The sequence below is a fragment of the Watersipora subatra genome, chromosome 6 (genome assembly GCF_963576615.1).
Source record: "Watersipora subatra chromosome 6, tzWatSuba1.1, whole genome shotgun sequence".
In the NCBI taxonomy this organism is placed as follows: Eukaryota; Metazoa; Bryozoa; class Gymnolaemata; order Cheilostomatida; family Watersiporidae; genus Watersipora; species Watersipora subatra.
Genome location: NC_088713.1, coordinates 1,735,473 through 1,759,168, shown reverse-complemented (window position 1 = coordinate 1,759,168; position 23,696 = coordinate 1,735,473). Strand labels below are relative to the sequence as shown.

The window sequence follows — 23,696 nt, the reverse complement described above, 5'->3', positions numbered from 1 at the left end:
AATTTAACAAATACATGTAGTTTGATTTTTTGATAGATAACCACTGCTTTTTAGTACTTTTGTTACATAGTAACTGTCTTCATTTGATAATATTATCATAGTTTAGCACTTACCAAAATAAACATGCTCAAAAATATTCTAAAATAACTGCACCAATTTTGCGATTATCTCAGCTGAAGCAATATAACCTTTTAATCGAAACCTCCAAAACTTCAGAGGAGGATTGGCTGCGATATTGTGCTCTTTCATCTAATTGGACAGCATTTACTTGTGCATAAATATGAACCGCTAGAAAGTTTAAAATAAAGTTAAGACAACTCCGAATAGTCGTACCTCGCTCATTTGGCGGTTATTTTTTAATCCAGTTCGTTTGTTGCAGTGAATACGAAAGGTTTGCGATTCCTTGAAGAGCTTACAAATGATATATTATAAAGAAAGTTAACAAATTTGGCTTCGAAATAAGTGTCGTAGTTTTGTAAAGTTGTGCAGTACAGCCAGTGCTTGCAAAACCAGCCAAGACAGCTGGTACTATGAAGCTTCAAGTTTGCATCTCATCGATGAAAACATGCATTTTCTTAAAACTCTCTTGCTGGCTTAATTGCAACTTGCAATGATGCCATTTGTAATATTGGATGCACCTCAGCTTATAAAGAGGCTTTCCTAGCTGAACGTTTTAACAAATCCGCAGTCGAGCAACATTCACAAGTAAAATAGATGTATTGGTTTATTCGATAGAACAATACAGAGTAGATAATAAATAAGCAATCTAGGAAAAATAATTGATACAATACAACATGCAAAGATATCTACAACGAAATACCACATTTCGTGGCAACCGTGACAGGTAATGAGACATAACCTGTGAAAATGATCGGTTGTGTATACTAGACAAATGATAAAAAGGTAATGATGCCAACCCAGAAATGTCAAATCATATAACTATACTATATTTTGTGTTAAAAATATAAAAAATTAACTGACTGATAGCTTTAAGGCAAATACAAGAATTGATAAATGAACGAGGTTAAAATGAAATACAACAACGCAAGTTTAAAGTTCAGCTATCACAGTCTTTATGACCAAAGAGAGAGCCGGAGTTTGATATCCTGAGCTTATCTTCGGCCCGACGAGGCACTCTTGATGATCTGTAAAAATACCCATAATGCACCAAACACATTAAACACAAAAAAAATACTACAGACAGATCTTGATACCAGTGTGTTGGCACTACTTTAGGGCTTCTAAAACTAGTGATAAGCAATGAAATGTTTTTAATTTTGAATTCTGAGAAATTTTGCTAACTATTTACTCTGTCGGGTTTATGACAGAGTGTGAAGAGTTTAGAGAAGAGTTTATATCAGGTTAGAGAACCCCTCAAATTCTCCAAAGCCCACCGTCTGTCACACAAATTGAATCAACTTTCTAAATATCGATCAAACAAAAATGTAAAGGTGTGACAGGTGTCAGTTGGTCAAGGACACTTCATAAGATCGATCATTTTCTGTCCGATCCATGATGTCTCAGTTTGTGTGTCGAATGAATGTCAAATAACTCTGTGGCTGTCACACAGACCATGTGTAGAGGTCAGTAGCAACCTTAGATGACCTTACAACGCCATCCATATTTATCGCTTAGCAACTAATTTGTACCATAATAGGGTTGAACTCTCCGAGCAATACTTTCCCCAACAGGAAAATTATTCCTCGGAGAGAGTATTTTTTTAATTCGATTTGAATAATTTCGATCTTTTTAATGTTATCGATCGAGTTTATGTTGATACTTGCTGGTGTGATTGTGGCCCATGGCTATAATTTCATCGATTTTCCAACGAATCGATTTTGTCGATACAATTTGTGACATGGACAGTGGCTCAATAAAAGCAGGTTTCATAGCCCAACAGTAAAACTAGTGCCTGATCATAGAACAAACGAATGGCAGCTATTTTCACACAGATAGTGGGCCTTCTATTAACACTATTACTCCTAAAAGTATTATTGATACTCGGGAAGTTGTTTATGCATACAGTTAAACAATTTTATGGGCTTCGATTGCTGAAAAAAATTGAATGAACAGTTGACCCAAGCCTGAGAACTTATGCAACCAAATTATTCATGCATAGCCCATGGAACTTTAGAATAGAATCAGGCAAATAACTAGGAGCTAGGCTATATTACAAAAGGCCCAACTTGGATGGAGACGTAGCAGCAAAAGAAAACCTCAATTTTAGTTGCTCCGAAAGTATAAAAACAAACGTTTGTATATTCACTATGTACACTTGTACAAAAAACAGCAAAGTAAGGAGTTGTCAGCACATTAAAAGTATGCAAATCTTTAAGTTTGACAGAAAGCTAAACATAATAATATTACTGGATAATGTAACAAATTTCTCGTATCAAACCTCTTTTCAACAAAGACCTCTCTTTCAACTACTTGAAAAACTGCTGAGAAACAAAACATCCATTAATGTACAGTGCACCCTCGAGATACAATTTTGATCCGTTCCAGGGTTGGCATCGTATAATGAAAAAATCGTATATAGGGGTATAGAAACCATTATAATTATATAATGCAAACAGCCCCTGGTAAAAATCGTCCAAAATTTTATACAAGTGCTGGACATATTACAAATTAGTAACAAAATAGTGTATTAACCTTAGTAACTATAGTTACCCACTTGGTAACTTTATTGTATTTATATGTAGGATAGTTAGTGGTTATGGTCTGCAATAAAATGTAACACTACAATGTATCGTAGGGAGTGCCTACGTACGTATAACATAAACTTTGAATTCACTTCAAATAAAATTAGCTTACTAAACACACACCTAAAGTATGTATTTAGTAAAGCTTTAGTATGTATTTTCAATTATTTTACTGAATTTCAACTTTTTATCACTAAAATTTTATCACTTATCAGTTTCTGTCTTTGTTGTCTTTGTCTCAGTTGTCTGACCACTGACCTGTTTGAAGGGATCGCAACTCAGATTTGCTACTGTTTTGAAAGAAAAATACGACCGTTTTGCACACGGGAATTGCTGAACTGAAGGAAATCGGTCAACAAGCCTCTTTTAGGCATTGTGAAAATATTTTCGGCAAACAGCAGTTCGGTATCTTTGTTAATTATACATGGGTAATAAGCACTATAACTGTCAAATTTGAACTGGGGCGAAAACTTTGTTGAATTCGTAAGGTGAAATAAGATTCGCATGGTGAGGTGAAAAAAATTATCATGTTCCATTTCGTAAGGTGAAAAATCATCGTAATCAGGGTAATCGTATCCTAAGGATGCACTGTACTAATCTAACCAAGGAGAGGCAACTCTTAGCTAAAAGGCTAACAGAAAAAAACACAATTCGAGGTATGTGAGACAAAAACTTTGCCTAAGTTAATGTTTGCCTCACATGTATTACTGATGTTGTACCATGGTTCACAATTACTTACCTTGGAGAGATCCACACCCGTCATGCCTTCCACCATCTTGGGCATCCTTTCAATGATGTCAAATACCTCTCCGGTCAGCTTCGCGGCTCCGACATCACCCTTGCCGGAAGAGACAAGGGTCACCTTCTTGCACTGTGTAAGTGGAGCTGCCACTTCTGCTGCCACCTTTGTAAATAGGATTTCAAATCATGAACTTCAATTAAATGTGACGAGCTAACGCATGAAAAGCTCAAAATATCCAAAACGGTGCAAAACGAAAGCAATTACAGGGTTACAAAAGGGTAATGATGAACATTTACACAAAATTTTAGTACACTTCTTCAAAAAGTATCAGTATTTTTCTATCATATACACTTAATTTGATACAATATGTGATTTGATATGTTAGGTTAAATATTTCCATAATAATACTCCGTCATTTGTTTGCTTAAAAACTAACTTATTAGTTTTGTAAATTGTTTGTAAACAAATTTTGTAATCTGTTTCAATCAAATTTGTAAACTAAATTCGTAACCAAAATTTGTAATCAGATTTATAAACTAAATTGTCTATAAACAATTTAGTTTATAAATCTGTTACATTCTGATAAAATCTACAAAATTGTTTATAACCAATTTAGTATATTTTCTCAGAAATTATCAGTAATTTTCTATCATTTGCGATTGTTTTCTATGTTTAAAGTGATCTGACTGCCAGCATGTTTTAAGATTTAAATAAACAAAACTTGATCACAGTTAAAAGGCTATTAGATTAGTATAATCTCACGCGGGGCTCCACGAGTTAATGACTGGAGTTGTCCACTCAATAGTAATAAAACTATTCACAATCTACATGGCATTATATTGTGGGTGAGTACACTGTAAGCACACGAAAAATGAAATACTGTTGCCATTTATTTTCTGGTTGTCTGACCAGTGCAATCAATTGATAAAAACTTTTGACATTTTATGCTGAATTTGGGAGGAAAATATTTGTATTGTTGCATAAGTATTTGAAATAAGATTGCACTCAGTTTATTTTTCCTTTATTTCAGCTTTACTTTAGAAAAGCTTTGCAGTTGAGTTTTTACTGGAGTTAGGTGTATAATACCGTCAACTTGTAACTGACAACAACTTGAATTTGTAGCTGAGCAAAATGCCCAATTGGGAAAAAGATTTGCATTTGCATGCTGATAGAACTTGCAATCATATTTCAAACGTTGGGAGTTGTCTTATACCTTAGCATTAAAACAGCATTGCAATTTTTACAATATTTTCACTCTTACAGTAGGGAGTATGAATAAAAATGGCCTCCAAAGGCCTATAAAGCAAAGTAAAATTCATTCTGTCGTGAGCCAAACGGGTCACACAACAAATTCTTCTATAATGGCGTTGTAAGTGGTATGCACCCTTATAGCAAATATAGTAACATCAGCTCCAACTCAATCGCTAAGGACAGCCTTTATAACAGCTCACTTTAGTAACTAGACAAAACATTCATCATCACAGTCAACTTAAGTTATTGGATTATCACTTTGCCAAAAAAACAGTTAATTTTCTTTTTAGTCAGAATTTACAGCACAATATGGCGATTTCAAATTTTTTTCATTTTCGGTTTAGGATGAATGAAAAGAAAAATTGTAAAGTGCCCTAAAGGTTTTTTGCTATTAGAATTCTTCAACTTTGGATTTCAGTTATTTCTGGTAACTGTATTGTTATATTGGAAAATTGGGGTCCAATTTTAAGTCAAACTACAAAAACTATTGCATTTTTTGCAGCCAGTTTGACTAAACTAAAAAATATAAACATGGTTTTTGTTTGTAAAATGCATTGGTTTTTCTGCAGAATTGTCTGCTGATTCCAAAAAACTTCTGATGATCCCAAAAACTTTTGGATCAAAGCTCTATGACCAAAACTTACGCTTTTACATGAAAATACTGAGTGTAAGCAAAAAACGCAAAACAAAAATATTTATCCATGAATTAATTCCATCGGAGCAAGCGAAAATTTTGTAGTTTAAGAACTGACTAACCTGATCTAATCACTTGCCTGTGACCAGCTGTGAGACATGAGATAGCCAGAATGGTATCTACTAAACTTACCTGAGGTATGGTCTCTAAAATCATATCAACCATGGCTGCATCCTGGTACTCCTTCCAAGCATCCGCCTTCTTGGCCATCTGTTCCGCCTCTGCTCTAGCCTTAGCTTCTATAGCAAAAGCCTCGGCCTCTCCCTTCACCCTCACCGATTCGGCTTCAGCCTGAGCTTCCAACACAACCTGGAAGCAAATGCGCATTTAATCCAAGCTCCGCCTCAAACAAAACTAGTAACTCTCTCGCGTTATCTAGCCCATAAAAACAATGAGTTCAATGATTAGCATGGAGTTAGCTTCTCTCTAACTCAGTCAGGCTGATTAATGTCAGTCAGCATTTAGTGCATGTTTGTAACAGACAAAATTTGCAACAATAAGCAGTTGTTTTTCATTGAGACAACACAACTCCTCAATAGATGACAAAAATTAGTTTTCAGCAAATAATTTTGCATTAACACCCTTGAAGAGCATCACAATATTGAGCATGGGTTGAACTCTAAAGGAGGAAAGATAACTCCACCAAAATGACCTCTGATTTAGCATGTTGTGTCAGAAAAGACTGGACAAATCACTGAAAAGTTGGGTTTGCGTTAGATAGAACAGAGAATAGTTAACTATGAATACAATATCCCAAATTTTGGCCCTAAACTTTCAGTGTCAACATACAAAGTACTAAAATAAAATTACCAACTTGGATATGAATTTATATGTGGCAAAACAACATAAATTGCACTCGCCAAACCATTTTACTTTGCAATAAACTCATCAAATCAGTTTTGAATGAACTCGTCAAAGCATTATGCAAACCATCAGCAAATAAACTTGCTGCAACTCATCATTTTTCTGTATACATATCAATTTGTTTTCTCCTCCAGAGATGAAAGCATGAAAATAGAAACAAGAAAATTGAACTGAAGCTGAATCCAGTCTTTGAATAGACGAGTCACGTGACATAGCGTCACGGCGGATTCCACACAAGTGATTAGTCACAGTTTGTGACATTTTGATTGACTGACGCCTTCCAACAGTCTAGAATGGAATTTGCACACAATTTGTGGGGAATATATTTTAGCCCCCAACAGTATTACTGTTCAGTGCTAACACCTCAAACTGAAGTACACGGCATGCGTTTTTCTGGTAATCACTCAAGTACTCTTTTATGGGTTGCTCATCCAGTTAGACAGTCAAATAATATAAAAATGTTTACCACTTTTTGAGGCATAAACCAGGGACTCCTATCCTATTAGACATTCCATGAGTTTCTTGGGAGGGCACTACAGTGCCTCCATTTCTACTCGGTTTCCTTACTACAGGGTTTGAACCTCTGACCTGCTACTTGGTGGTCCTCCACAGGTGGTACACCATAGTAGCTCTACCTTCACAGGTGGTCCTCTACAGGTGGTACACCACAGTAGCTCTACCTCTGCCATAGCTTATAAATAACTGCTGAACAACCTCCTTACCTATTGCTAGTAAAGGAGGCATAACGAGCAAAATAACTTGCTGACAGCAAGCTGGACTTTTTACCTTGTTCTTGTTAGCCTCAGCAAGCTTTGTTAGCCTGAAGACTTCGGCCTCGGCAGGCTTTTTTACGGTCGCCTCTAACTCACGATCTCTCCTTACTATCTCCTGCTCCTGAACCTGAATTTGCTGAGACCTTTCAACAACCTTGACTTCCATTTCTTCTTCTTTAATTCTTTGTTTCGTCTTTGCCGCCTACATTAATTTACAAAAGTGGCCTTATCAATCGATTTGCCTACATTAATTTACAAAAGTGGCCTTATCAATCGATTTAGTAAGCTACGTAGAGCAATACACTGACTCGTCAATACTCCTTGTCTTATCATACAACTAGACGTGGTCTAATTACACATATATGTAGGTGTATATATATGGTCTAATTACACATACATGTAGGTGTATATATATGGTCTGATTACACATATATGTAGGTGTATATATAAGGTCTAATTACACATACATGTAGGTGTATATATGGTCTAATTACACATACATGTAGGTGTATTTATATGGTCTAATTACACATATATGTAGGTGTATATATGGTCTAATTACACATACATGTAGGTGTATATATATGGTCTAATTACACATACATGTAGCTGTATATATATATGCTCTAATTACACATACATGTAGGTGTATATATATGGTCTAATTACACATATATGTAGGTGTATATATGGTCTAATTACACATACATGTAGGTGTATATATATGGTCTAATTACACATACATGTAGGTGTATATATATATATGGTCTAATTTAGACCTAAATATTGTTTAATACCTCAATATATAGGTAAAGAAAAAGACAACATATGCAATTCTTTTTGTCAAAAACTTATTTGCTGACAAATTTTTAGTTTGTCTTATGTTGAGCATGAGCCAGTCATGAGATAAAGCTTGTTTAGCAAGGCTTTACAGCAGAGAAGTTACAAGTCACAGAATTGCTGCTGGACTACAGACAATCTTTAGGCGTCACAGCATGGCGGACCTTGTTGATTGCCATTTACGTTGAAATTAGGCGAAGAGACAGAAAAATTCTATCAGATGCGTTGAACTGTTATCAATATTGTATCCACAGACAACATGATGAGAAAGACAATTCTAAAATCACCGATGTAGATGGTGCAAGAAGGCAGATTCACAAAGCTGTTTGGCCAGGCAAATCTATAGCAATGACAACAATTTGTCATAAGATAGCAGGTACATTTTCCCATGTTGTTACTAATAGCTGTTATGGGATAGCAGGTGCCACTAGCCAGTGCAGTCTACTGATAGTTGTCATAAAGTAGCAGGTGCCCCTAGCCAACGCAAGCTACTAATAGTTGTCATGGGGTAGCAAGTACCACTAACCATTGCAGGTTACTAATAGCTGTCATGGGGTAGCAGATGCCATTATCCAATGCAGGCTACTAATAGTTGCCATGTAGTAGCAGGTACCACTATCCGATGCACACTACTAATAGTTGCCATGTGGTAGCAGGTACTACTAGCCAATACAAGCTACTAAAATTGTCATTAAATAACAGATGCCACTGTTGATACTGATCTCTCCTTAATTTAGCAAGAAATTAGGTGTGAGACTATTAGGTGTGCCCTGAGCTGCTCAGCCATCAAAGCCCATAACATTGGGTTGAGCCAGAAAGTAAGCACAAGCTACATGTATGTAATCAGTCATGATTGTGAGCCAAAAGGCCTGCACATAACTTAAGCAAACTGGTGAACGCAGATAGATATGGGGAAGGAACTGGAGCGAAATGAATCACCCAATTAAACACAATATACAGTCATACAAACTAGACCTGAGAAAAACTTTCCAGTTTCAAACATTTTATTTAGCTTATGTCTGAAACATCATCTGTGCAAGTCCAAATCATCAGGTCATCATCCGCGAGGTCAGTACGAGGAGTGTCGGACAGACTTACCTGCAAACTGTAGGCAAGATCAGCTTCGGCCTTCTTTGTGTGAACCTCCATATCATACGCTGCCTTCTTGAGCTCAAAGTCCCTCTTCGACTGGGCAATCTCGATGTCATTCGAGTACCTCGCCTGCATCCGCTGCTCCTCCGCTATCGCCTCCTTGATGCCAGCATCTCGCCGCGCCTCAGCCTCTCCTATACGCGCATCTCTTTGAACCTGCAGTCCAATAATTTAGAAGTAAATTTATATTTCTCAAAGTTAGTATGTATGTATATAGTTCCAGCTAAAGCTATTAAAATCTTGAAATAAAGAATCTGTAAAATAAGGGATTTGATCTCAACACCTCCCATTCACCAGTCCAACACCTTACTAATTAAGCCACAAAAGCTTGATAGATTTGCTAGGCAATATATGTCAATATATGGGAGTAAACACACTACGCTTTCGGTCATGAAGCAAAGTCCTGACATAACGTCAGTAGAAGCCGTAGCTCTTATTAGTAAACTTACTCAAATTTTCCATTGGCTATGTGCCAGGCTACTATCAAGTGGCAGGCAACTCTCATTACCTCTCATTGTTTATAAACTGATTTTGAATACCCGGACAACGCATCATCTATATATCAGTCATCTATATACATGTACCTTAAGGGGTACCCACTATCTTTATACTCGCACAAAGATATGCTGCAAATGTACTCCGGTAGAAAATGTGAACACATCTCTCTTGGATTGTTGATTCAGATCAATGAATGAATTCTCTTCCGAATGCAAAGATGGTTAGAAACAAAAGATCAAGTGTTCCTGCCTAGTACCGGGGAGCAAAGACTGGAAGATTTGAATTCCAAAGTGAATGTGTTGTATAAACCCAATGATCAAAACTGATGTACATAGTAAGTTCAGAAGCAAGTGGCAACCAATGAAATGGCAATAAAGGTCAAGTACTAACCAATTTAGTAAATAAGTTAGAGAAGTGGGTGCACTCACCTGAGCGGTACGGGCCATTCCTAGAGACCTAAGGTACCCTTCTTCATCCCTGATGTCCTTGAGGGTATAGCTGACGACAATGAGGCCCATGTTCACCAAGTCTGAACTCGCCACTTCAAAGACAGCAGAACTGAACTTCTTTCTGTCTTTATAGATCTCCTGTAAAGAGAGTCAGTCTAGGGTCAGATGTCATCGATTCATGTCAGATGTCATACATGCCTGTCAGATGACAGATATGATTCACCCACCACAGATATGTGTCACATGCCACAAAAATGTGTTGGATACTACAGATAAGTGTCAGATGTCACAGATAAGTGCAAGATATCACACATATACAAATATATCTATATATATAAATATATATAGATATATATATATACATATCAGAGTGTCTGATGAGTGCTAATTATTTTAACATCTTTTTAGCATGAAACTAAGTTATACAGTTTTTATCAAATTTTACACTGCTCTTTTATTATCTATTTTATAGATCAGCTCAGGAAACTTCGAGCACTTTTATGGACAACGGGATATAATTCTGATTGTTATATATATATATATATATACATATATATGTATCAGATGACATAGATATGAGTCAAATGCAGCAGATGAGTGTCATACTGTATGTCAAAGATATGTGTTAGATGGAATACATACTTGTGATATGCCACAAATATGTATCCCACCACAGATATATGAGTCAAATGTAAGTCACATGTCGCAGGTATAATCATGTTCTACGTACTCACACATTCCTACCTTTTCACCGGCATACTCAAGAGTTAAAATCAATATTGGTCATGTGGTCAATGCTGCTAATGTATGTATAACCAGTCTAAAGGTATAAACATACAGTAACTATACATGAGGATAAGTTACAGTAAAGATTTGGTTCGTATGTACCGTACTTTTCGGACTATTAGCCGCTAATTTTTTTTTATGATTTGAGCCATGCGGCTTATATAAGGGTGTGGCTATTCTGTGGTTTTTCTTTCCCCGTTAGGGCGCATTAACCGGAATCACCGGTTAGTGCGCCTATATCGGTAAAATAAAAAATGAAACAATGCCTAACATTACTGTTCCATTAGACCCTAGGTTAAAAAGCGTTGGTTAATACGGAACAGTGCCTAATGGCACTGTTCAGTTTTAAACAGCAAAATCGCTGCCGTGCTAAAAAGCACCGCCCTGAGTTCTGCGGCCTATAAAAAAGTGCGGCCTATGTATTGTTTTATTATCGTTTTTTTTTTAAATAAAGCAGATGCGGCTTGTATAGGGGTACGGTTTATAGTCCAAAAAGTACGGTACATTAAAACAGTGTAAATATATTCCTAGTTCTGAACTTAGATACATTGCAAACCGCTCTTGTACTCAGATTAGCTTCAACCAACCGTAGGCAAGATAAGACACTTATTATCACGAACAAACTCACATTTTCGCAATCACCTTGCCTACATTTGGTTGGAGCTAGTCAGAGGAGAACAAAGGCAGTTTGTAATGTATCGCAGTTTCAGAACTTAGAATATATTTACAGACTTCTTTAGTGTACTTATGAGCAAAATCTTTACTGTAACTTATTCTCATGTATAGTTACTGTATGTTTATACCTTCAGACTGGTTTTACTCACGTTAGCAGCATTGACCACATGACCAATATTGATTTTAACTCTTGAGTATGGTGGTGAAAAGGTAGGAATGGATGAGTGTATTGGTTATTATTAAGGCTGCGATATGTGACTTATATCTGATGTGAAAAGGGCCTACTAGCTCCGACCAGCAAGAAAACAGTACAACTGCTATCATCCAGACAATTATATGTACAGAAATTCAACCACAAGACTGGTCAGCTCAACAGGCATGTTGTCAAGTCACTGATTACTAAAACATATTTCACAGATCACAACTAGGAATAGCAGTTCAACAACAGCACAGTACTTACTCCACTGAGAGTACTTACAGGCAAGGAAGTACTTACATTAGATGACCTACCAATACTAGAAGTACTATACTAGATTAATTTTGTAGGATTTATTTACCCTACACCATAGCTTTGCACTACAGGATATGCGCTACAAGATGTACTTGCAGTACAGGGCATACAGTGCAGGATTTATCTACACTATGAAATGTGACAGCTCTATGAAATACTTCAAATAAACCATGCAACTAGGCTACTAAACACTCCACGATCCGATGTATGTACAACTTTTAATTACATTATCATATTTACACAAGAGAAGATTGTTTACGGTATCCGACATAACCAGCATAGCGCTACACAGCGAAGTCTTACTTGCAGTGGATTATAGGCAATACACATGTCTTTTCCATTTACACTGACATGTAATACTATAATAGAATTATTTCATTTTATTCAGCTTGTTAAATAGAATAAACCAACATATTACAATCACTTGCTTTCATCCTTCGAATGGGTTCGGAGTTGCCCACTGCCGACAAATTCATACCCTATCATTTCAAAGATTGGGAGTTACGCTATAGAACGTTCCAAAATTCGCGATATATTTCTTAAAAAGGCTTATTAAAGTAGACTCACTTTCGGGTCACGGTTGTCATGGTTACTGTTGTCACGGTTACTGTTTAATTCATGCCTAGTCAACTAGTTGCCCTAGAAGGTGATTATTACATCATCATTGTACAAACAATCCATCCTTGGGATGTAAATGTTCAGGCAAAGGCACAAGGTTAAGCTGAAACAGTTGTGAGTAGCAGTAGAACATTTTCGCTGCAGAGACCTGCTGTGGTTGTGTGAACTTTTTACCTCCACTGGGGAGAGCTCGGCCAAGTATTATCGATGCGGATACATCAGCAGTAAACATTTCTATGAAGCCAAATGGTACTCTTCCAACGTATGCCTTCACACAAATTTAGTCAAGCAAAATGGCGACGAATTCGTTCAGATTCTACCGTTTTATCAAAGCATGGAAATGCAGGGAATGAATACACTACCTCAACAGTCATGTTGCCCATCATCGCTCTCTGGTGTCCTTCAAGTGTCTCCCGAGCAATAGATTTGATCTCACTGTCGTGTTTCCCTAGAAACTGTTCGCAGGCGGTCAACAGCATATCCATGTTACTCGCGTTTACCTTGACCTACACAGCAAAAATAGCTTCTTAAGCAAAATAATATTAACGTGTGCTGCGAATCATCTTTCCCCTGGAGGGAGACATAGTAGGTCAAGTGAAGCCCAGAACCAAGACAGAAACATGGAGACAGTTCACAGCTACAGACAAGTTTGTATACAAGGTGTTAAAGTAGTGCGACCTCAATGGATAAATCTTCTTCTGTACTAACTCTTATGAAAAGGGACAAACTCAATCCTGACTGTAAGCAATATCCAGTCAACCATTTCTATGTTTGGCTACTTGTATCAATTTTAAGAGTGTGGCTGTATCACTCTACTGCGAGCATTCAAAATTCAAAGAAGCTAGCATTAAAACTGACAGAAACTACTCGCTGCATCTGCTCAAAATCTAAATCACTTCAAACTGAAAATCTGTTTTCCAATAGCTGATGCTTAACAAAAAAGGTGTTGCTGGGGAAATCCAAAATAATGTCAACCAGCATTAAACATTTGAGGCTACTGCTAAAGAGCGACCAGCATTAATATATGTTGCATTGTTACTAGAAATTAAGAAGGCCATGTGAGGAGACTTTAGTTTAGATTGGTCAAATCGTTGTAAACCTTTATCCTACCATGAGGATAATAGCTTGTCATACTTGTATAATGTTGTAAATTGTATTGTTGTATTGTAAGTTGTAAATTGTAAGTTGTATAATTGTTGTAAATAAAATATATAGTGTGGAACAGTATTTTTAAAATCGCGCATGCTATAGATTAAAATATAATTGACTGAACAAAATTGTAAAATGGTGAGCCTAGGTAAATCACTGGACTTCACAATAAAATAAACATATGTAAGCGGACTGCTGGCATATTTGTTTGCATTTTTTAATCTTTTTATACACCTCTATGATTCATAAATATCCAAGGAATGCGTTGAGATCATGAATGAGCAATTTCAAACTGCATAAAGCTAAAATTGTATAAAAAATTGAAATATAAATATAAAAACTGGTCATTTTAGGCCAAATTGGTGAAGAGAGAGCATGTTTTACATTTTGCATACTCTCAACTATTACCTTATTTGAGGCAGGAAAGACTAACCTGAGCAATGCCGGTGACAGAGATAGCCACACCAAGCTGTGTATAAACCTGGGGTGTATCCACTGTAAGTGTTACAGTGTTAAGCGAAATTCTCTGCAGTTTTTGTATGCCTGGCCACACAAAAACTCGCCCTCCTGGCACCATCAGAGGCTGGGAATGACAACATCCTAAAGTTGAGGAAAATGTGTAGCACAAGCAAGAAGAATACATGTTTGCTGCTAAAGCATGTTATCAAGAGAACCTGTTGGTTTTAATTAATGTACATCGATTAATTCGGTGGAAACAATTCTTCTTCAATCTGTTTATCTCTTTGTGTTTCCAAAATGTTATTTTCAGCAGCAGCTACTACTGTATGATGTGAAACAAGACCACATGTCATGTGGTAGCTAACACCCATAACCTGATTTCATGGCATATAGTCTAAAGTCGATAAAATACTATCTGCAATGCAACATGCCACATCATGTTAATGTTTATAGTGGCCGATAACCAATCAGTACATTAAATAGAGCCGACGTGAAAATAGCAAAACCGAAATGGATATATGCATAAGCCTCTATCCATATTTTGACTGATGAATCAATGATGTAAAAAATTAAACAGTCACAGATAGTAACAATGTAGAGCTTTTTTTAAGAATGTTGGAAAGCAAAATGACCTTGAGAAATCGAGCGACGTTAGTATATTATATGATTCTGAAGAAGCTAGTATTAAAGCAATATATTTAAGAACAAAGTCAAACCTGAAACAACAATGGCCTCATTGGGACCACACGTTTCGAAGCCCATAACTCCTAGCAAGCGAAAGTGTTATGTCTTGCGCGGTAAGCGAAATAAATCAACAGGAACGCGATATTGCTCCTAGTATTTACTACGCTCAGCTCGTGACCTCGATCCACAAAAGTGAAAATTCTTGTTCTTTAATCCGATTGGATGATAACAAATAGGCCACAAACATGGCAGACTGTTTTATATTGTCAAGCAACTAGAACTTCCGGTATAAAAGTAACGCGCGATCTCTTGTTTTCTCTTTCTCATTTCAATATGGCCCTTTGTGAAGGCCGAGCTCATTGAAATGCGTTTGTACTAGCAATCATGAATTTTAACTTTAGTGTGAATCAAATAGTCGGCAATAGACAATTGTTTGTTATAGATAAGAACTTAAGACCTGCTAACGAAACAGGAAGGTAAGTTTGCGATGAACATTAATGTTTTATTGGTATTAAAATATTTCTACAAAAGCACAGTAACAACATTTATGTGGAAACTAACAACTGTGTCGAAACCAGCACTGATTCATTGCTTGTGCAAATACGTTATTTTAGTAATGTCTATACTTTTCAACAGTGCATGCAGAAATATATAGGCCTACGTTATGTAACGATTTATGTTAACTTTCATCTGATTTCAGATCAAAAATTTTCCCACTCAAATCCTCAAAATGAGGCAACAGTGTGGGAACTCTTTGCAAAAAATTCTGCACAATGTTTTAATTTTACTTTTGTTAGTGGTTATATATATACATATATTTTTTTAATATTGTTTAACATGTAGGCCTACTACATAATTATGCATGTACGTATATATTTTCTGTCATCGTAATTTACATCTATATCATCGTAATTTAGTATTAATTTGTATTAGTAATATTTTGCAGTTTAGATTAAAAGTAAGACAATGCCGAAAGTAAATAAAATACGCCTGCAAGTATCATTTCAGGGATGGTTTGGGATTAGATTAAGAAAACCAGGTAGTTTGTTAATAATTAACAAAATACTTCTATGGCCTGTAAAAGTCATGATTATCATAGTTTTTTAAATGCTTTTTCCTGAACTCACATCTCCATACTGTGTTTTGCATATATATTCAATATTCATGAACTCACTTCACACCAATAAAACCATTTAATAGCAAAAAAATTCATCTCATGGCCATTATGTTGCATCCTCTTATCCCACACTACTCTGTCTTGTCTAGAATTTTTTTTCGTTATTTTCTTTATAATTTTTTACTACTTGTTGTCTCCATTGGAGACTACTGAATACTTTAGTCATATTCTGCCTCATTTGATTACTTACTGGTCATCAATGTTTTTTGTATCACATTGTCGCATCGTTGATTGATCACATTGATCCCATCATTCGTAACTTTAGCATATCTAGGTAAACCTTAAACCTTTTTGAAAACTATAGCGTTCTCCTCAATAGCCTGCTAGAAATCTGTGCCCTTTTACTAATGTTCCTTCTGCTACAATGGTTATAAAACGTCAATAGCTCTTCTAAAGGTAGGATCACACCTGTCTCTTTTACTGCGCCTAATAGCCCTCAATAATGATACTAACTCAGCTCTACCCCATGATATTTCATCTACTACTGCATTTTCAATACACTTTCAATAAATTCACTCACAATACGTTTTCAATGTTTTTCTCTTTTCATCAAGATACACAGTGTTTTATCAATGATTTTGTCCGACCCTGTGCAGATGGCTATAAAATTTATTCACAAAATGACAGGCGGTGATAGTAGAAAAGTCGTTTTTTTTATAATTTGGCAGTTGTCTTCATCTTTCTCTAATTTCTATTTTCATAAAGATACTGATTCTGTGGTTCATTCAGTAATTTTGCTTTGTAATTCAGTATTTGTGGTAAAGTTGGTCTAATAATAATTGAACTCATAATCTAGTAATATAATAGTGACTCATAAATTATTAAAATGTCTTCGTTCAATGGAATAAATGAAAAGGGAGGAAGCTGGTAATGACTTCACCATCATATTGAACGTCTCATTTGAGTGTTAGACATTCCTATACTCAATGACTTGTCAAGTATTTCCAAATCATTATTTTTTGACTTACCATGTCAATTGTTCATATTATATATTTGATATGATCCGCTAGTTACCATTTAACTCACACAAGTGAATTGATTGTATTTAAATTAGATTTTACTGGTTTTATTTGATTTCAATTAAAACAAGAGATTTTTTGGTTCTAAAATACTCTATAAAAATCAATGTTGCAAGAACGCGGTAAATTGATATGGTAGATTACTGCTATGGTTGCAGTTCTCATCTGAGGGTTCTTCACAATCAAAGGTACTTAATATCAGATATCATCTCAAAATTGATAGTTGTCTGTGTACAGAAACTCAGCTCACAGTTGTTTTCAGCCGATTTGTTTTGATTAGGTTGTGGTCTGTCTGTCTGTTTAGTGAAGAATTGTTTTACTGTTACTCAGCTCTTTCAAAGTTTCAGCGCCATTCATCAAGTTGGTTTACTCTTAGATGCTTTTGATGACTAAACTTTTTTTGATTTTCAACTAGTTCCCGCAGACCATCAGCTTTCTATCAAATTATATCCAACTAGATGAACGCCTGGCGTTACACGTGCAATAAAAGATTTCTTGCATAAAAATTTTATTTTCATTATAAGTATCTCTACCCAATGAATTTAAGTAACTTTAGCTAGAACTATAATAAGAGCCGTTATTATAACTTGAGCCAACATTAGGAAAAAAGATTGTGTCTTGATCATTAAGCGTGCTAGCTGAAGTACTAGCATTGAGCATGCTAGTATTTTAACCAATCGGCATTAAAGGTTGGCAGGTGCATAAATATGTTCACGATTATTCATCACTATGGCCAGTTGAACTCGTAGTTTAGTATGTCTGTCTGCAGACCTGATGGTTTCGAGTTCAAATCCAATCCGAACCAGATTTTTGTACCCAAAAATTTACTGCTATAACTGGACACACGGATGACGAACCAACAGACAGACAAACACTGAAATTTATATATACAGATGTAATGATTAGTTAATCCTCCGATTAGTTGCAAGTGCCTTTTTGCTCACCATCACTACTTTAACAGGTGGAATGTGGTTATACAGAAAAAGGACAATTACTGATATATTCAGCAGAGTGTGTCCAAATCGGTGGTCATTCGAACATTTAAATATTCGAGACAGGATCCCTTTGTAGTGATTCAAGTCGCGTTTGCTTTAGATTATTGCAAAAGTAGTTTGGGATTTCAATTTGATAAACAAATCAAAGTGTTAGCAGGCAGGCATTTTCCATGCAACCACTTTATTGTATTATTGATTGGTTATAAAACCGCGTATATGTTATCCCAAGCAGCTTAGCCCATTTGAAGGCAGCTCAGGTAATACGCTGCTGGTGTAAAAGAGCCCATCATAACATTAGTTACTTGTTAATAATATATTAGTTACCTATTAATAGCATTAGTTACCTGTTAATAACACATAGTTACTTGTTAGTAAAATTAGTTACCTGGTAAAAATATATCAGTCACCTGTTAGTAACATTATTTACCTGGTAATAATATATTAGTCACCTGTTAGTAAAATTAGTTACCTGGTAAAAATATATTAGTCACCTGTTAATAACATTAATTACCTGGTAATAATATATTAGTCACCTGTTAGTAACATTAGTTACCTGGTAATAATATACTAGTCACTTGTTATTAACATTAGTTACCTGGTAAAAATGTATTAGTTACCTATTAATAAAAAAGATTTCATCCACATATGCTTTACGTCGGATTTCTCGCATAATGGCAGGCAGCGATAGTATGAAAATAAATTCTTTTAATTTAACCTTTTGTTCTTATACCGGTATTTTGTGCATTTAGACGTTTCTGTTTTTTTTGTTTCTTTTTGGTAACTTTTATGTAACATTATTTAGCTAAGAAGTTAGTATTCTTAGTGGTTTTAGAATGTATGATCTGTAAACAACATGTTGGAATTCAATGCCCACACACCCCACTGGTCTTGAGGAAGGGAATTCATCTCAGCGTATCTGTTTTTACTAAATCAATAATATTGATCAGTCTGATCTCTACCATGCAGTCAGTTTAACTGGAACACGAATTACCTGAAGTGTTTATCACTGTCATGGCTTTTTGGATGTTGAACGAATTAAACAAAACACAATGTATTCTTTTGTGAGTATTTTGTGCAACATTGAAGCAAATATCATGGCAACTTCACTGGTGGCACTCTACTTCTATAAAGATCGCAAGGCCAAACTGCAGCATGGTAATCAAATTAACACGGACACCGAGTGCCACGATATAGGTCAAAGTCGTAACATCTTAGCAATTTTAGTTGACATCGTTTGGCTGTAAGAGAGAGTTTACCTTACGAACAACTACAGGTTGAGGTTTAGTTCCCTGAAAGATTGTTGGTAGTGATGGTAGCAGCACTCGGCCTTAAATTGCTTTCTACTAAATCAGTAAAGTAGATCAGTTAGAATTCTAACTGCAACTTTATTATATAGAAACTAAAGGATGGTTCATACCATATCGCCGTATCTCGGCGTTGATGCCACAATACTTCGGTGATCGTCGATGATAACCATGTTTATACTATCACAAACCTATCCGCGTTTTATCAGGAAATACTCCGTTACATTTATTCATTTAAGTTTTCGCGAAGAAACCGCTTTGTTTTCACGTGCGAGAATCGAAAATTAGTCCCGCAGCGACTATTATAAACAGATATGAATAACTCGCGCTATCAACGACCGCGAATTACCGTCGCCGAAATGGTTCACATTTGAATAACGGTCGGCGAAGCATCGAAAAATTTCGACAGCTGGAAACTTTCCCGATGTGTCCGTGATCCTTTGTCAATGTCATCAATTTACGGGTCACATAATCGATGATGAATGCCGAAAAGGAATTGCTGACAAACGACGACATAGTGTGAACCGTTTTTTTTTTCATTGAATGATGCGGATTTGATGATTCTCCAAATTTTTGTTCCGATGTTTTCAGTTACGTGAATAGCGAGGTTCAGTAATCCCTAAGGTCGCATTCTAATATCGACAAGACAAGATGTTTCCATAGCTGTCATGTTCTTAATTGTCTGACATTTTAGTCTTGAGTCGGCTCGGAGACACCTGAGTGAGGTGATAGATCGACTTGGGGAGGCATCGGCCAAAGCCCAGCGGCTACCTGGTCCAATTACAACTAGTAGAAAACTAGCTTACACAGATCAGAGAGTCTACCTGTATACCGACGTGGAAAACAACTGGTAGGTCTGTTGAATTGTTCCAGATAGCGAAATCAATCAGTCCTTCTCAGAGAATATAAATGGATGTATGTTGTTATTTTTATAAGGCTTTTGTAACCGGAGAACCCGGAAAATCTTCCCACTCCTCTGCATGTAATAAATTATTCCGGTAATATTCACTTGGGTGGCATTGACATATTATGAACTATCCATGCATAGCATTTACAGTAAGAATCACTTTATGTCATAGAGTTATTTATTGTACTTTTATTTTTAGGGGCTAGAAGGAATTAAACAAAGTGCATTGTATTTTTGTTACAATGCACTTTTGTTAGAATACAGTTTTTGCTGGCTGAAAGAATTAAGACATTTGTTTGGTAAAATGTGTTCCTTCTTGGAAAACTTTCTGCGTGCAAAACTAAATTAATTTCATAAGTGGAATTTCCAAGTAATTTTTGAAGCATGCCATCACTTTATCTGACCTGACTTGCTCAAATATTTTACAGGAATATACACAATAGGTAGATGTACGACTGTACGCGCATTATTTTTATTAATTATCCAAATTCAAACATAATTTATATCATAAGTTTGCAAAGCAAAACCAAGTTCTGCATGAGAAAAATAAGCTGTGCGCTCAATCAGTTATGATTTTCTGTAATGACAATTATCGACAAATGAACAAGTTCAAACTGCACTGTGGTCAATTTTTCGGTCAAATCTATCAGTCGATAGAGATTTTGTTAAAAAATTTGCTTGATTATTGTCTAGCTTAGATATAACTTCGGAATTTCAGCGATGACCTATCAAAAACCCTAATCTATACAGGATACCTGCTGTCGAGGCCCGAGTAGTCTGCGCGATGCTGGGTTGTCTTCTTTTCTTTAAATGGCTGTGATTTTTTATTCATGTGGGGCACACCCTACTTACTGGGCTCTCTGCACCTCGATAAGCCAAGCTGCTATTGGGCATGTGAAGCCTTCGTCATGGGTTTATGGTGTAATTTTTTGCAATCGTATTACCTGATAAAAAAATTCAAACTCGCAATTCATCAGCCCTTGTAGTCTTGTCTGTAGTCTTGCGCACATGTCGTCCTCATCAATGCTTTTTACCCGTCTATCTTTTAGCAATCGTCTTACTTGATGCGAATAAAAAAATTTAAAAACTTAAAAAATTGTCTTACTTTGTCTACTCTATCGTGCTGACATTATTTACCTGCTGCGTATCTTTCAGTGCTGACATTATTTACCTGCTGCCTCTCTTTCAGTGCTGTAGGTTTCATTAAAGTTGGGACAAAAAAGTTGTTTCTTTATGATCACCATGGTAACCAGAAAGAAACGGACCCGCTCTGCATTCTAGACTTCTACGTGCATGAATCAATGCAGAGAAAAGGCTATGGGAAACAGCTTTATGAGTTTATGACAGAAGTAGGTATTGTAGTCTTTCTTCCTAGTACAAATACTTTATATCTATTTTTGCCTTTGATTCTTGCTTGGATGGAAACTGGCCTCACTAGATGGTGCATTGCTAAAAGATGTTTTTTTATGATTTTGAATTATAAAAAAAGTTAAATTCGAATCTGAATACCTCCGAGTTATTAGCATTTGTGTTACGTTTTACATAGCCTGTGTTCCTGTTGCTGGTATTTGTTCTAACCTTTTAAACTGAGCCTGGTTTAAAGAATGCAACTTGGACAACTTTTAGAAAACTTCATTTTAATTTTTTGGTTTTTGCTTACCTAATTATAGGTTTGTCTCTTTCATCACGACTTGTGCTCAGCGGTAAACGCTCCCAACTGTGCATCATTACACCTGTAAAGGGCTGCCAACTATGCATCATTACAGCTGTTAAGGGGCAGTTTCACTGTTTACACCGAAAAAACTAAACAATTTCGGTATTGCAAGCTATTCGAAAGGGAAATCGATTCACTTATTGGTTGTAATAATATTTAAATCATAAAATATGTTTACCGCAAATTCAAATGTAAAAATGTTTCTAGTTGATAGCATGCGAGTGCAGAGACTTGGGAGCTGCTCAAAACTCGGTATCAACAATTATTGATGTTAATTATCCTAAAAAAGGTATAGAAAAACATGAATTCTAAAATAACCCCTGTGATTCAATGTCATGAGTACATAACTCCAGAATAATTAGAGGTTGTTTGCCTCTGTTTGAGTCATTTCTCTTTCAATGTTCCACAAAACGACAATTTTATTGCTAATTTTTAACCATTTTTACCATTATACTTGATGCTATTGACTCGTACTACGTTGTCTGCTCTTCCATCCAGAATAATATGATTTCGCCTGCTCATCTTGTCTCCTGTTTGACATGTCATATTTTGTTCGCTCTCTCCGTGTGGAATGAAAGGGTTTCACTTACTCATCTTGTCTCACCATGGATGTCTGTTCTTTCCATGCAGAATGAAAATGTCTCACCTGCCCATCTTGCCATTGATAAGCCCTCTGACAAGTTCATAGCCTTCCTCTCCAAGCATTACAAACTCAGGGCGACAATTCCTCAAGTCAACAACTATGTCATCTTTGATGGCTTCTTTACAGGTCGCAACGGTGAGTCAGGTTTAATATTAAACGCTGGTTCACACTATATCGCTGTATCTCGGCGTTGATCATCGATGATAACGATGTGGACACTATCACAAGCCGATTCGCATTTGCATCAGGAAATACTCCGTGATGTAGTGTTCTCATTTTTTCTTTTTAAATTTTCCGAAGAAACCTCTTTGTTTTCGCGTTTCAAATGCTAGTCTCGCAGCAACTATCATAAACAGAAATACGTGTAAATAAATCACGCTATCCGCGATCGCAAATTACTATCAGCGATCGCCGAAATGGTTCACATTGAAAAGGCAGTTGTCAATCCTCGACGAATTATCTGGAAACTCTGACAGCTGCAAACTTGCCCGACGTGTCCGTTTTGCTTCATTGATGCCATCAATTCACAGTTCACATAATCGACTATGAACACCGAAAGAAAAACGCCATCATACGGCAATATAGCGTGAACCAGCCTCAAATGTGGTGCTAGATTTTCTGTTTTGGCTTAGCCCAAATTCTTCCAGGTTTTTATGAGGGGGTACTCTAGCCCACCCGATGTGAGAAGGAAATGTCTCACTCTGCATTCGGTCATGACTATCTCCGAGAAAATGGTAGCACCTTGTAGTAGAAAGCCTGAAGATACATTTTTACCAGACGATTTGACAATATGCTTCCACCAAAAGTAGAATGAGCAAGAACGTTGATGCGCCCGTTTTCACACTAGCTCCGTATTGCATCATTGTTGATGTGTAGGGCACACCATAGATCCTGTTTCCTGTTTAATACCATACTTTTCAGACTATCAGCCTCTACTTTTTTCTGATGTTTTGAACCATGCGGCTTATATAAAGGTGTGGCTTTTCTGTGTTTTTTTCTTTCACCATTAGGGCGCATTAACCGGAATCTCTGATCAGTCCGCTTTTAGCGGTGAAAAAAAAACGAAACAGTGCCTAACGGTACTGTTCCA

General features: G+C 36.3%; 2 protein-coding genes across 2 annotated transcripts in view; one reads left to right on the top strand and one right to left on the bottom strand.

Annotated features, from left to right (window-relative positions):
* Positions 1-706: 706 nt before the first annotated feature.
* LOC137397916 (flotillin-1-like) lies at positions 707-15,026 on the bottom strand. Its single transcript, XM_068083992.1, has 9 exons — positions 14,880-15,026; positions 14,138-14,304; positions 12,918-13,061; positions 9,945-10,103; positions 8,965-9,174; positions 7,040-7,228; positions 5,522-5,698; positions 3,442-3,606; positions 707-1,145 (listed from the first exon to the last, which is right to left on the bottom strand). The coding sequence occupies exons 1-9, from the start codon at positions 14,923-14,925 to the stop codon at positions 1,113-1,115; spliced, it is 1,290 nt and encodes a 429-aa protein (XP_067940093.1). The 5' UTR covers positions 14,926-15,026; the 3' UTR covers positions 707-1,112.
* Positions 15,027-15,197: 171 nt separating this feature from the next.
* The window catches only part of LOC137398689 (alpha-tubulin N-acetyltransferase 1-like), a 31,678-nt gene continuing 23,179 nt past the window's right edge, over positions 15,198-23,696 (top strand). The window contains exons 1-4 of the mRNA XM_068084881.1: positions 15,198-15,323; positions 20,037-20,192; positions 21,439-21,598; positions 22,594-22,741. Coding sequence (XP_067940982.1) covers positions 15,232-15,323; positions 20,037-20,192; positions 21,439-21,598; positions 22,594-22,741 — 556 coding nt within the window. The 5' untranslated portion in view covers positions 15,198-15,231. The remainder of the gene's footprint in view (positions 15,324-20,036; positions 20,193-21,438; positions 21,599-22,593; positions 22,742-23,696) is intronic.

Excerpts from the sequence above, each read along its gene's own strand:
- LOC137397916 (XM_068083992.1), bottom strand. The coding sequence starts at position 14,925 with ATGGGCTTCGAAACGTGTGGTCCCAATGAGGCCATTGTTGTTTCAG. Across the intron at positions 10,104-12,917 it reads TGGGCAACATGACTGTTGAG|GAGATCTATAAAGACAGAAA; the intron begins GTAGTGTATTCA and ends CTCTCTTTACAG. Across the intron at positions 1,146-3,441 it reads CGGGTGTGGATCTCTCCAAG|ATCATCAAGAGTGCCTCGTC; the intron begins GTAAGTAATTGT and ends GTATTTTTACAG.